The following is a 13,530-nucleotide window of genomic DNA, read 5'->3' as shown; positions in this document are numbered from 1 at the left end:
AACTGTTGTCAAAATCACATGAAAGTTCTTTGTCGTCTGAATTAGGGCGGAACCGCAAATAACAATTTTGTAACCAATATACTTCCTGTTCCCTTATTGATCAGCGAATCAAAACTTGCACTCGACTACCGGAAATAAAATGTCAGAAGCTTGGCTGCTAAGCTGTAAGTTGTTTGTACGCGTCGCTATATCTATATCGTTTTTGGAGGGAAAATTCCCTGATTTTTTTAATCTTTTACAAGATTACTATTCTGCAGAAATGACGGTAAGTACCACAAGATTATTAGTGCGTAGTAAATCGACGAAAACGAGTTATGTGTTTTTGTTTTGCAGTCAAGTGAGTCCGCGATTTCTGCCACAGCAACCTACGTTGAGAACTACCTAGATTGTGAGTTAAATTGTTCCTTTTTGAAACATTGTTAACCAATCCATCAAGTGTAAAAAGCCATATTATCTTGACTGGAAATAGTGTCAAAAATATACATGTTTCTCGAGGCAGACACTGAGATTTACTCGCTCCAGCGTGCCTATTATTCCTCACACACTATATAGGACCAGTCAACCTTGAACGGATCTAAAACGGAACTTCTCAACAATTATAACCTGTTTGAACCCGCTTTCAGTATTTGATAGCTTCCGTTGCTCGTTTATTTTTAATTTGACCAAGTTTCGTATCTCGTCGTGACCTCAGGTAAAATATGTGCACATATTTCGAACATGCGATTTTGTTACAACCGTGACGTCAAAGCGAAGATTTGTGCTGTGATTGTCATGCAATTTTGTACGTGATCTCTTAAAGGCGTGAGCATTGGCATTACCGCAAATATAATCTGAAGTGGCTCATTAACTCATGAGATTTCAACAAACCTATATTATCTCTAGTGTTCCTCGTTTCGGATTTCTTAATATTTACGTTTTTCCAAGAAATTACATGTGCATGATATCTTGCGATACGTCAGCTTACGTCCACATGTAAATGAGCAGGGACCTTCAGTGTGTGCATAAACAAGATCTTGCTGAGTTTTGCTGTACTTTGTATATCAACTCATATTCCAAATTCTTAGTAGACGAGACACCTGGTTCAAAATTATTCTGATTGAAAACACAAATCCAAACTAAAAGCAGACAGGAAGAGAGACAATAACTTTAAACATAGATCTTTGACTTTCTCATTTTTCTCCCTTGATCAAGGGGATGAAAAGAGCAATTTCCATGTTGGCATCAATTCTCATAAATTTGGCTCAGTTGTTTTTAACCCTTGAGCTTGGAAGATCTGATTATTGATTCTACTCTTCAGCTGCAACACATTTCCCTTGGAAAAGTTATGAGAATTTGGTCATAGATCAAAATAGCAACTTCTGACTGATGTGTTTAAATATTCCCATAATCTATTTCCTGAATAAAGTAGGGATATTATAGGGAGAAGTTGCAAGTTAATCACTTGTGGAAGGGTAACATTTGAGAGGGCAAAACATTTTTTTTTTCTTTTTCATGGAAGTGGAGGCCATGAACTTCCAGATCAGGGTAGATGTTGTAAGAACAGCCCAACAGAAAAACAGCTGATTCTCAGAAACAAATTAACCCTTTGAACCCAAAGATTGGGTTACAACTTCTCCATACTACCCTCACCATCGATTGGAAGGCGGGATATTTTCAAAAATTCATGTCTATTTGATATGGGGTACTTTGCTACATCCTTTGGATAACTTAAAAAAAGCCTTGATAAAACATTTTTCTTTTTCTTTTTTTGGTTTTGTTAACTGTAGGTGTAGAATCTCTACCTGATGATATGCAAAGGAATATTTCTCAGATGAGAGAGCTGGATCTTCATTATCAGGGTTTGTTAGCAGCATAAGATTTGGACCAGATGATCTAAATACTTGTGTGTTAAGTTTTCCTCAGTTTTTAAATTTTTTAGATATAAAAGTGTTATGTTTTCAATGTTTCAGAGAGGCTTAAAGAAATTGAAAGGCTTATCAACAGTTACTTTAAAGAAAAAGAGCCAGCAGCCAGGAGGAAATGCTTGATTCAAATTCAAAGACGACTTATCAGAAGTCAGGAATATGGTGATGATAAACTACAGCTGGTTGGAAACATGATGGACTTGGTGAGCTGTTACTGACTTATAAGAAGTGTTTGCAGTCATGCTAAGAAAGCTGAGGAATCAACAGTCCCTGGAAATTATTCACAGTCCCTTATACATGTCTCACCATCATTGTTTCCATGTTTTTGAAGTTAAAATCTGGGAAATTATTTTTGAAGAGCTAATTACATCCTTTTGTGACCAATCCTGCCATGTTTTTCCACTTAAAACAGACTTTCTCACCATTAGGGGCTAATAAATCATTAACCCTTAAACTCCCAGATCTAATTTGTAATTCTCCTTACTGTCAACCATACAATTCTTATAATGTTAGTTCAGAGATTTTAGTATTGGATCAACTAATTATCCCCAAATTGATATTTTTCTTTATTCCTATCACTTATCTGGTTGACGTTGTATTGATATTTGAAGGAGAAATTCTGTCTTGGTCACTCATGGGAGCTAAAGGGTTAATTGTTAACATTTGCGATCTTACTTGGTCAGTTTGGAGTTAGAAAGTTTTGATCTGTGAGCAGTGTTCTCCTTTTCAGACAGTAACCGGTAACATTTACTGCCTGTAGTACCTCTTATTACCATTTAAAATTGCTTGGAATTCTTAAAAATTCAACAGGTAAAAGGATTGCTTTACCAGTTTGAAAATTTATTTTACCTGTCATACGTAAAATGAGGGAGAACACTGTGTGAGAAGGTCCTAAAAGTTACATTCAAAAGGGAAAAATGCTATATTAAGGGTAAAAGACCATCTTAAAAGAATTTCCTGTTATATCACAATATCACCTTCCACCAAATAGTTTCTGTCTGTGTTCTTATTACGTTCATGGATTAATGTCTTTTTTTAAAGAAGAAGTTACTCATTAAACAACTTATAATTTAAATTTTGAACATGAAAGCAAACTTTTCAGTAATGAACACTAGTGAAGTAGTAGTGAAAATAAGGCCTGAAAAAATTCAGGCCTGTATGGGATTTGAACCCATGACCTCTGTGATAGTGGTGCAGTGCACTACCAACTGAGCTGACAAGTCAACTAGGAGCTGGTCATTATGTTGGATCTAAATGAACCTGTGAAGTGATGAATAAATGACTATGGATATATGAAAATAATATACTGGTACATGAACTGATTTTCTTATATATTTATGGTCATTTATTTGAATTTTGTTAATCACGTGTGCAGGTGGATACTCGTACTCGACAAATTGAAGTAGATGTGGAAAACCTGGACACGTACAGGAATGACGACATGCCACCTCTCTTAAAACCCGACGTTCAGCCAGGTACTATTATATTAACTGTCATCTCAGCTTTTATGAATTCATAACTTTTTAATGTGATTTAACCCTATCAAGTCATTTATCTTTAATTTAACCCTTAAACTCCCAGAAGTGATTAACATGGATCTTCTCTGTTTAATATCCTTACATTATCCAGCAAACAGGTAATGAGAATATTAAAACTTATCAGGTAGAAGTTTTTATCTTGATCTAACACTAAATTCTCATAACAGTTTTACAAGGAAATGTGTACAGGAAGAGGCAAGAATTAACAATCATATCTTGGGAGTTCAAGGGTTAACTATATGAGTGACCAAAGAGAAGTTCTCATTACAGTTTTGATAAAACATCCAGCAGAAAAGTGATAAGAGTTAAGAAGTATATCAATGAGGGGATTATGAGTTGATTCAATACCAAGTTCTCTAATTATCATCATAGGGATTGTTTAGTGGACAATAGGGAGAATTACTAATGAGATCTTGGGAGCAAATGGGTTAATTTGATTCAGCCCATCAACTCATTTATCTATTTCTTGGTAGAAAATAGGAACTTAAGAAGGGTGAAGTTCTTAACCCTTAAACTCCTAAGATCTGATTGTTAATTCTCCCCTCTTGTTCCTACACATTTCCTTGTAAATTAGTAACCAGAATTTGGTGTTAGATCAAGATAACAACTTCTACCTGATAAGTTTTAATATTCTCATTACCTGTTTGCTGGATAATGTAAGGATATTATAGGGAGAAGTTTAATGTTGATCACTTCTGGGAGTTAAGGGGTTAAGAGACAAAACTTAAACTTTCACTATTGCCAAGGGTACTGAATTCTTTGCAGTTAAGGTTCTTGCCATTTCTTATTTGAATTGTTTTGTCTTTCTGTCAGCCATTCTAGAAGAGCACCACTCAAAACCCGAGAAGACGAAAAGTAAGTCACTGTAAACATTCTTTTGGACACTACTGAAGAGACAGCTTTGCTAACCAACTGCCATCATTCTGACTAAATTTGATGATATTTCTTTTGGTAGGAAATCGACGGCAGCGTAACCATGACAAACATGAGCGTGACTCAGAGGGCAGAGGGGGGTCAAGTGGGGCAGGAGGCTCAGAGGTGGTCAAGCCTGTCAAGAAGAAGGCAAAGACCAATAGAAAGTAAGTTGTAGTGTTCATTATACTTTTGTGAGGTTAAGTTAAGAATTATTGAACAATAGATCTACAGTCATGGCATTAAATATGGGTTAATTCCCTCACAACTCTGATGACCAACTTATCAAAATTCTTAATGCACCTTCAGTTGCAAAAATATCTAGGAAATGTTGTGATATCAATCATGTGTCCTAATTTAAAAAAGAGTAAACTTGATGGTCCAGTATTTAAGTTGCTATAAATATTTATTATAAATAATGGAAATTTAGCAGTAGACATTCCACTAGGTGGCTCTTCTTGTCCACTGTTTCCAGGTCAAATTGGAATATGGAATCTTAGTTTTTATGGAAGGAGGAAAACCAGAGTTCAAACTGCAACAAACTCAACCGACATGTAACAACAGGTCTGGGAAACAAACCCAGGCCATAGCAGTGGGAGGCAAGCACTCTTACCGAAGTGCCATCCCCACTTCCAAATTTCTATTATTTGACTAAAGTTACCATGATTTTCTTAACTTTAGGGGAAAATCAAAGAATCAAGACTCACCTACACCTGAGTATCCAATCGATCCAAATGAACCAACATACTGCTTGTGTAATCAGGTATGAAACTGTTCTTTAACCCTTTACACCCTAACATCAGTATGCATATTCTCCATACTGTTCTCTATACATTTCCTAAGGTTGCTGACAAGGAGAATTTGTTTAACAATCAAGTACTTCTTTAGTTGGTGATCATTTCCTTCATTCTCATGACCTCAATGTGTGATTCAAGGATGTTGTTGTGAGGAAAAATTAGATGCTTGTCACTCTTCGGGTCTAAAGGTTAAGTTGATTAGTCTGCACTGCCAGGTATTTTTTGTGTACTATGAAGCCATGAAAATGAGTGTCAGGACCACTTTTGTTCACCACTGCTGGATAGATGTCAAGTGTATGTAAACGATGGGATTTTAACTCCCACAAGTGACTAAAACAGATCTTCTCCTTACACAATCAACACAATGTCAAGCAAGCAAGTGATGAGAATGAGGAAAGTGTCAATTAGGGGATTATCAGTTAATTCGCACGCCTCCCAAATAAGGGTTGCAAAGGTCATTGGAGAAGATTGGACTTGGAATCTACCAACAGTTTACTACTTTATTCCAGTCAAATGTTGGCGTAAAATGACAATTGTAGTAGTCACCCGTCAAAAATGAATCAGCAAAATTACATAATTGCCAACATTAAAATGACACCTTAGGACCTTTGGGTCCAAGACAAAGAAAAAAAAAGCTAATTACAATTCTCTAAGGCGTTATTCCTGACTCACAAGATTTTCCCTTGCATTTTAGAGAAGAAAACGTTTCTGACATAAAACAGGGGCAGCAGAGAAAGATTGTTTTTCCTTCTGCTCATGCCCAGTCTCTCAGCGGTTGCTAGCTATGATTGACTTACTGAATAAAGGGTGCTGAGGATTCCCATGCTAATTCGAGCTAACTTCGTATCAGAGGAGTGCAGAACATTGGTTGATCTAATTCCAAATTCTTCTAACTAACATTATGTGAATTGTATGGCAGACAGTAGGGAGAATTACTAATGAGATCTTGGAAGTAAAGGTTAAGACTTCATTTTGATAAGTTGTTATTTTACTGTAGCACAGAATTAATATGGAGAGCATTGCCTTGCCAATCTGTGTAACTAACTTTATGATGTTTCTTTCTGTACAGGTTTCATTTGGAGAAATGATTGGATGTGATAATGAAGAGGTAAACCTTTACTTCTATAATGTTTATGTGACATTTTTGTTAAATTTAATTTTAAAAAATTCAAGAAATGGTGGGAGAGACTAGAATCACCAGCTTTTTAATATTATTTTATCAAAGAAACCTGATGTTTACTATTCTTTTACCACTTTTTTCAACAGTGTCCCATAGAATGGTTTCATTTTCAGTGCGTGGGACTCACTACCAAACCAAAAGGAAAATGGTAAGTTTGTCTTTGATAGAATGTCTGCCGTTGTAGGCTAAGTTTCCAATCACTCACTTAAATTTCACGACGTTCATTTGGTACAGTTTGGTCAATAAATGCTCTCATTCAAAAAATCTATCCTCCCTCAAAAAATTTTAATAAATGTATTCAAGAGAAACAATCAAATCCACGGCTACAATACATAAGGCGTGCCAACCCCTTTTGTGTACCTTTATGAAGAACAAATATTCGGCAGTTTTCCGTTTTCTATCAAGATTCAAAGTTTTTCAACTTTTTTACCCCTGAGATCACTAGCTCTTCATCTCTTGAATCCTTTAAGAAAAAAAGTTAAAATTGTTATTTTCAATAACTTCTAATTCAACTATGGACTACAGACTATTATATGGCTTGTTAACACATTATTTTGTTCTATCTGTTATCTACTACTTGTGTGGGAACCTAAGCTTCCAAGCCTTAATAATTGTCATCAGGTTTCCGCGCTAATTTTGTTCTTCATCAATTTTTGCAAATTGTAGTAATATTATATATTTTGGCACAATAAAATAAAAGGATAAAATTAATGAATAAAGGTGGTTGGGAAGAGGCCCTATTACTACCCATCCAAGCTTGTGGTTGCCATATTCCTGCCAAACGCGTTGCTCCATCTTTCTGTATATGAACCCCACACAACAAACAATTGCTGTATTTGCTCTGATGAAGAGGCTAACGCTCGAAATGTCAGCTTAAGAAACTCTTTATGGTGGCCAATTTGTATCATCAACTCAGTTGATTAAACCAAATTATCTGAACTGTGGAGAGTTACATGTTTGTAAAGATGGCTTAAATTGAAAGAAAAGAAAGTCGCAGCTCGTAGGAATTGACTGAATCCGTTGAGTATTGGAATTGCGGATATCACTAACTGCCCCTGCTTTCTTTCAAGGTACTGCCCCAAATGCACAAACGAACGGAAGAGAGAGAGAAGCTGTCTGAGATAATCGTCTGGATTGTCTTTGTGAATACTGCAGAATTTGAACTTTTTATTTGACTCCTAGAGGAACCCTTTGAAGAATATTCTTCTCTAAGCCATCAGCTGCAATTAAGGAAAACTTCTTTATCTTAGAGAAAAAATTTAGATGTTTTCGATAGTCAATTCAAGGATGTTACTTTATTTCGGATAACTAAATCATCTTGTGATAGAATTATATGCAGTTCTTTGGTTTTAGTTAGCGTTATTTGTATCTAGATTTCTATAGTATTTATTTAACATTAACTTGCACTTGGTTTATCACTATGAAAATACACGTAGATAAATTTGTAGTGTTATTAAGTATTTTAAGATATAGTGCCCATCGAAATAAGTTCATGTCTTCACGTTAATGGCATCTTTGGAACTTCTGGCGGGAATAGTTGAAATCAAGCGTTTGCGCGACCTTGCGGTGAGCGCGGGCAAAGGAGGAAAGCGCGGGAAAAATAGGCCGCTAATGGCAAGCGTTGAAAAACAAGAGCAACAGACTTCACCAGGCCATCATTTGCTAAGCTTATTAAAGGCTATTGCAGAGCTAATCACAGAAAAAACAAAATGGCTACTCGGTTTGTGTTGTTTCTCCTAAAAGTGATATCTTAAATTATAAAGTTTGTGATGTGCGGCTTGTTTTAGGGTCGACCTTTTGTTGGTGAAGAAGCGTAGTTTTTGGCGAATAGTCCTTTGTTAAAGCTATCATGAGTTTCAAAGTTGTAAAGACCAGGTCCATTGTCGTGTCAAGACTCTTGACAAGGGGTGACCCCTTGGTTTTGATCACATGTTACAACATCACAGTCATGCCAACCACCAATAGCCCATCTGTTCTCTGTTCTTCTAATGAGACTTAAGGGATGACTTCGAAGTGATACCACGTGATGCTTCGGAGCGCTGGTAGCTAAAACCGTAGGCTCAATTGTCGAGCCCCTTTTTTTCGGGATGGCTGCCGTAAGCTCTCGCTTGTTCCTACCAGAACTGTCTGCTTGGTGCCCATACAGTTTTGTATCGGAAAGCAATTATATGTAATATTGTAAATTGTAAAAATTAGAAGTTGTTTGGTAACGTGAAATATAACACATGCCTCAATGAAATGTTTCATTTTTTCCTGGCTTTGTTAGTATTAATTCTTAACCTTCAGACAAGATGCAGTTGCTAGCCCGTGTAAACTGGTGAGGCTTTTTTTTTCTTTTTGTGTTCTTGCTTAATTACTTTCACTGTGTTAACCAGTTCGAGAGTAGCTAATTGTCATAACCATGTTAAATTTAATTAGACCAGTTAAGGAGGTGTCACTGGTTTTACACTTATATATGGATGTTTACTGCACGCAATGAAAGTGAAAAAATATTCTTTGTGTCTTTAATCAGTGCACAAAATATGATAAACATACACAAATTAACCAATTCATAAGAGTGTCCGATGATAATTGAGGTCAAGATCGTTGTTAAAGTTGCGTAAAGGGCGGCAGTCGGAGTAGACAACTTACTTTCATACGATACTTTGAAGATGGAGATCAATCTAGTTTCGAGGCATGCGATTTTACTAATTATTTTCTATTATTTGTTATTCTTCTATCACTATTTTTTGGTTGTCTATCGTCGAGCCGCCGGGCAAAGATTTTCAGGCAGGTGTTACTCAATGAAGCAAAGTATGCAACGCGCGAGTAGTGTTCACACTTGGTATTGCGAGTGGAACTCATTAAATGGATTTATTAATATCTTGAAACGCCCATAAGACTTACCATTCGACACATTAAGTAAGGTGATGAAAAATTTTAATGATTTTTAGAGAAAAAAAAGCCAGATCGTCAATATTATTCAAGGTGTCTTTCTTAGACTTGATAACCATTTGTTATCCGATGTCGAAAACTTAAAGGTAACTTTAGTGTTTTATCCACTGTTGATTTTAGCAGTTTTGGAATCTAAAGCTATAATGGTAAGTAAATCTCATTTTTGCTTTCTTTTTTTTTTTTTTTAGTTTCTCCATGATGAATTTTTTTGCTCGCTCGTAAAAGGCCGGCGTAGCTGGCTGGTTCTTGTGGCATTCAGTATATCTCGTCAGCTTGTATGTTATGTTTACCCATTTCAGGTTCAGGGGATTTGTCAGCTTTATCTTTTGTAAATTATGCATAAATGTTCACGTGAATAAGTGGAAATTTGAAATAAACAGTTCTCTAGTTTATTATCCCATGACCTGAAATGGGTAAACAAAACGGAAAAGCTAAAGAGGTCTATTTGATGCTCAGCGCATGTGCGTTTTTGGCGAAGATTTATAACCTACAACCGACCTCTACATCACACACAGCACACATAATGCACCTGCATTGATAAAGTAGCCGATTTATATCTAATCGTGATAACATTTTCGTAGAAAAAAGCAAAAACTGAGAGGAAAAAGCCAAATGTTCAATCGATTCCAAAAATTACGTAAAGATATAGATGCTACTGCCGTTTGCTTTTGTTATATGCTAATTCATTCTAATTTAGCTTTTTCGTATAACTTTTCCGCATATTAGGCGTACGTATACGAAAAAAAATTTGTTTTAACATTCAACAGGCGATGGCTCATCTTTGGAAGCTCCTCTCGTTGCTTTTCATGGAATTTCAGTGGTTTGTTTTATCTGCTGCTTTAGGATATTTGGGTGAGTAAAAATGACAATAACAAAAACAAGTTTATTTGATTAACCAAGTGGACGTTGAAGATACAGGGAAAACCACAAAATACTCTACTTTATTATGAAAAGCTTCTTAGATAGATTCAAGACACACGCTTAATTTTTTTCCATGATATTTTACAAGAAGTTTCGTTGAACTTCCTTGCTCACGTGTTCGCTCGCTAACTCATTGACCCAGGGAATCTGGGAATCTTATCAACCATTTTAAGGACTTAAAATTAATAAATGACACAAAACAATTAAACATCATCAAATTATGGATTGATTATGTTTTCGGGTCAGATATTTTGACTGTAGCTTAGTTACGTAGCATGTAAAGCATTTTTTTCTGTCCCATGATCGGCGATAACCAAGAATTAACTCAGATTTGATCAAGACAGAATTATTTTGGTCTGTCTTCAGATTTTTTTTTTCGGTTTTAGGCCGCCTTTAGGAATCAGGTTTGCTCTCATGTCGGGATGTAACAGTAGTCAAAAAACTTCGCTACTTCGAAGCTCTTTTACCTGGACTTAAAGCACGTTACCATTTGGCAGAGCCGGCTAACCATCCAAAACTTCCAACCGTTTTCACGGTATAAAATTTTGTTGTATGATAAGAACTGTTCGACAAGATAACCCGTTCACATAAATTTTGTCCAGCGTTTGAATCATGGATTTTTGTGAAAATTAAGAAAATTTGCAAAAGATACAGGGCTCATTAGTCAATTGTAACAATAGAATAGATGTTTATTCAAATGCACTTGAATAGGTGTATCATGTAATTACAAACGTAAATCAAAGCAGGGACGACTCTATTGTTAACAACAAGAGATGATTGGTGGATTCAGGTCATGTGACACTACCGTATCCTAATCAGTGATACGGCAGTGTCACATGACCTGAATCTACCAAACAGGGTACGTTATATCCGTTTTCGTCCGAAAACTCGCCAGAGCCACATGTCCATGAGGGTGGAGGTCTATGGATGCTAAGGTACTGTTTAAAAAGAGACTTCATCAGAATCCTTACACGAAGTTTTATATGAGTGCTCCATTGCCGGCACCAACTAATCTCGTACCCAGACCCTACCGTGTAACTAAAATGTAACAAACGCTTGACCGTGGAAAGTCTGGGTACAAGATAAGGCACGGGTCATCGTTAATTTTACAACAAATGTTCCATCAGATTTAATTACAAAAAATATATATATCCGGCATTCTGAAGTAGGATTATACTCTCGATAATCCATTTGTGTAAAGTTATTTTGTTCCTGCTTAACCCTGTAACCCCAAAGAGTGACTAGCATCTAATTTCTCTTTACAATATCACCCCTGAATCAAACGTTAAGGTTGAGAGAAAACAAGGAAATAATCATCACCTGAAGAAACTCTTGATTGTTAAACAAATTCTCCCTATCAGCACTTTAGTAAATGTATAAAGAACAGTATGCATGGAGAATCTGGATACTGATGTTAAAGTGTAAAGGGCTTAAGGCTTTGCTGCTCAAACCGAGTTATTTTCTTTTCTGTTGAAAAATGTCAACTCATCGCTGTTCACATACGTTATGCTGAATGAATGAAGGGATAATTTTCTTTTCAGAGTGTGGTGCTGCGTCGGTGAGTGTGGGAGGGGGGTGGGTATTACCGGATTATTCCTGATTTGATAATGTTAATTGGCCTCATAGTTTTCTAAAGCTGAAATGGTGTCCGACCAGACTAAATTATTCGGAAGTTTAGCCATTGCAACCACTAGAGATAGTTAACACATCCAGTCATTCGAAAAATCCACAATAAAAAGCTGATATCGTTTTTCGATCGATGTCCTCTTCATTGTTGCTGTCCTGATTGCTTAAAATCCCCAACTACTGTACATCGGCAGGTATATCGTTTTTAATCTAATCTGCCTCCCACCCGGTCTGTCCCGATTATATTTGCAGATTGTAAAGGAGCTCTCGGCATGGAAAGCGGAGCGATCACTGATTTACAGCTAAGCGCTTCTTCAGAATATAACTCTGGTCACTCCGTTTTAAGTGGTAGACTAAACGTAGAGTACCAAGCAGGGGCGTGGTGTGCTGGAACCCATGATGACAACCAGTGGCTCCAGGTTGATCTACTGAGCAGGCACAGAATAACAGGAGTTGCCACTCAAGGAAGGACGGGAAGGTATAGGCAGTGGGTGACAAAGTACAGGCTCCAGTACAGTGATAATGGAATGAACTTTCAATATTACATTGAGCATGGAAAAACGACACACAAGGTAAGGTTAGGTCGCGTAATTGATAACTTTTTACTTCGCAACATACGTAGGGAAATGTATCTTGGGTAGAAAGAGCAGAATCTATTCAAAATGAGATTTGACCGTAGCCACAATTTCCGTCCAACAGCATGTTTGACGGTTTAGCCATCTCTCGCAAATCTAATTTAAATGGCCTTCCCTGCTCTTACTGGATCGATAATTTTCATCGAATATATTCCTTTAGCAGTAGACGTTAGATCGTTTATCCACCCTTTGTTACGTGAACAAAAACGACTTAGAGCGAAAAATGTTTGATCATTTCGTCTGTCCGGTCATTCGTCCGTCCTTCGGTTTGTTCATTCGTCCATTCGCTCGATCGTTCGATCGTTCGATCGTCGGTCGGTCGGTCGGTGGGTCGTTAACTCGTTCGTCCGCTGTTTTCTTCGATCGGTCGTTGGCTCGTTAACTTGTTCGCTCGTTCGCTCGTTCGCTCGTTCGCTCGTTCGCTCGTTCGCTCGTTCGCTCGTTCGCTCGTTCGCTCGTTCGCTCGTTCGCTCGTTCGCTCGTTCGCTCGTTCGCTCGTTCGCTCGTTCGCTTGTTCGTTCGTTAGCTCCTTAAAGAGGGCTTCGTTTCAATGGAGTTCGTATTACTCAACGGACTTTGTTCAAAAGAGTCTCAAGGTAAAACAATCATCATCTTTTTTTAAAGGCAAAAACAGACGGACATCTGATTCCATATCATGAACCTAGGGAATAATCGCTCATATCTAGTGGAACTCTCAAGAAGACGTAAACTTTCGAGATAGAACGAAAAAAAATTTGCCATTAAATGCAAGCGAAAATTAATCATATTTCCTACTACCAGAAGGAGCTAAATTATTTCCTACGGTTTAGGAATTTGATGGGAACACCGATCAGGACACGGTAGTGGCACATGACCTGAATCCACCGATCAGGGCACGTTATATCCGTTTCCGTCCGAAAACTCGCCATGGCCACATGTCCATGAGGGCGGAGCTCTATGGATGCAAAGGTACTGTTTAAAAAGAGACTTCATCAGTGTTTATACCTGAAGCATGATTTCAATGCCCCATTTCTCGCACCAATTACCGTTAATTTTGCGAGAAATGATTATGTCCTATATTAAATTACAAAAAACAAAGTATCC

The 13,530-nt window shown here is 37.1% G+C and overlaps 2 protein-coding genes across 2 annotated transcripts in view; both read left to right on the top strand.

The window, feature by feature from the left end:
• Positions 1-3: 3 nt before the first annotated feature.
• Positions 4-8,570, top strand: LOC113673909 (inhibitor of growth protein 1). Its single transcript, XM_027190378.2, has 11 exons — positions 4-265; positions 334-388; positions 1,767-1,838; positions 1,950-2,107; positions 3,280-3,379; positions 4,256-4,297; positions 4,398-4,521; positions 5,036-5,117; positions 6,221-6,259; positions 6,418-6,479; positions 7,402-8,570. Exons 1-11 carry the CDS (start codon positions 140-142, stop codon positions 7,454-7,456), a joined length of 915 nt encoding a protein of 304 aa, XP_027046179.2. The 5' UTR covers positions 4-139; the 3' UTR covers positions 7,457-8,570.
• Positions 8,571-8,814: 244 nt separating this feature from the next.
• LOC113673914 (uncharacterized) overlaps positions 8,815-13,530 on the top strand; it is a 12,029-nt gene continuing 7,313 nt past the window's right edge. The window contains exons 1-4 of the mRNA XM_089194722.1: positions 8,815-9,411; positions 10,033-10,117; positions 12,065-12,384; positions 13,257-13,395. Coding sequence (XP_089050848.1) covers positions 9,409-9,411; positions 10,033-10,117; positions 12,065-12,384; positions 13,257-13,395 — 547 coding nt within the window. The 5' untranslated portion in view covers positions 8,815-9,408. The remainder of the gene's footprint in view (positions 9,412-10,032; positions 10,118-12,064; positions 12,385-13,256; positions 13,396-13,530) is intronic.

Source organism: Pocillopora damicornis, chromosome 14 (assembly GCF_964200805.1).
Source record: "Pocillopora damicornis chromosome 14, jaPocDami1.2, whole genome shotgun sequence".
In the NCBI taxonomy this organism is placed as follows: Eukaryota; Metazoa; Cnidaria; class Anthozoa; order Scleractinia; family Pocilloporidae; genus Pocillopora; species Pocillopora damicornis.
The sequence above is the reverse complement of the archived record's forward strand: the minus strand, read 5'-3'. Positions and strand labels throughout refer to the sequence as shown.

Excerpts from the sequence above, each read along its gene's own strand:
- LOC113673909 (XM_027190378.2), top strand. The coding sequence starts at position 140 with ATGTCAGAAGCTTGGCTGCTAAGCTGTAAGTTGTTTGTACGCGTCGCT. Across the intron at positions 4,298-4,397 it reads AAAACCCGAGAAGACGAAAA|GAAATCGACGGCAGCGTAAC; the intron begins GTAAGTCACTGT and ends TTCTTTTGGTAG. Across the intron at positions 4,522-5,035 it reads AAGGCAAAGACCAATAGAAA|GGGAAAATCAAAGAATCAAG; the intron begins GTAAGTTGTAGT and ends TCTTAACTTTAG.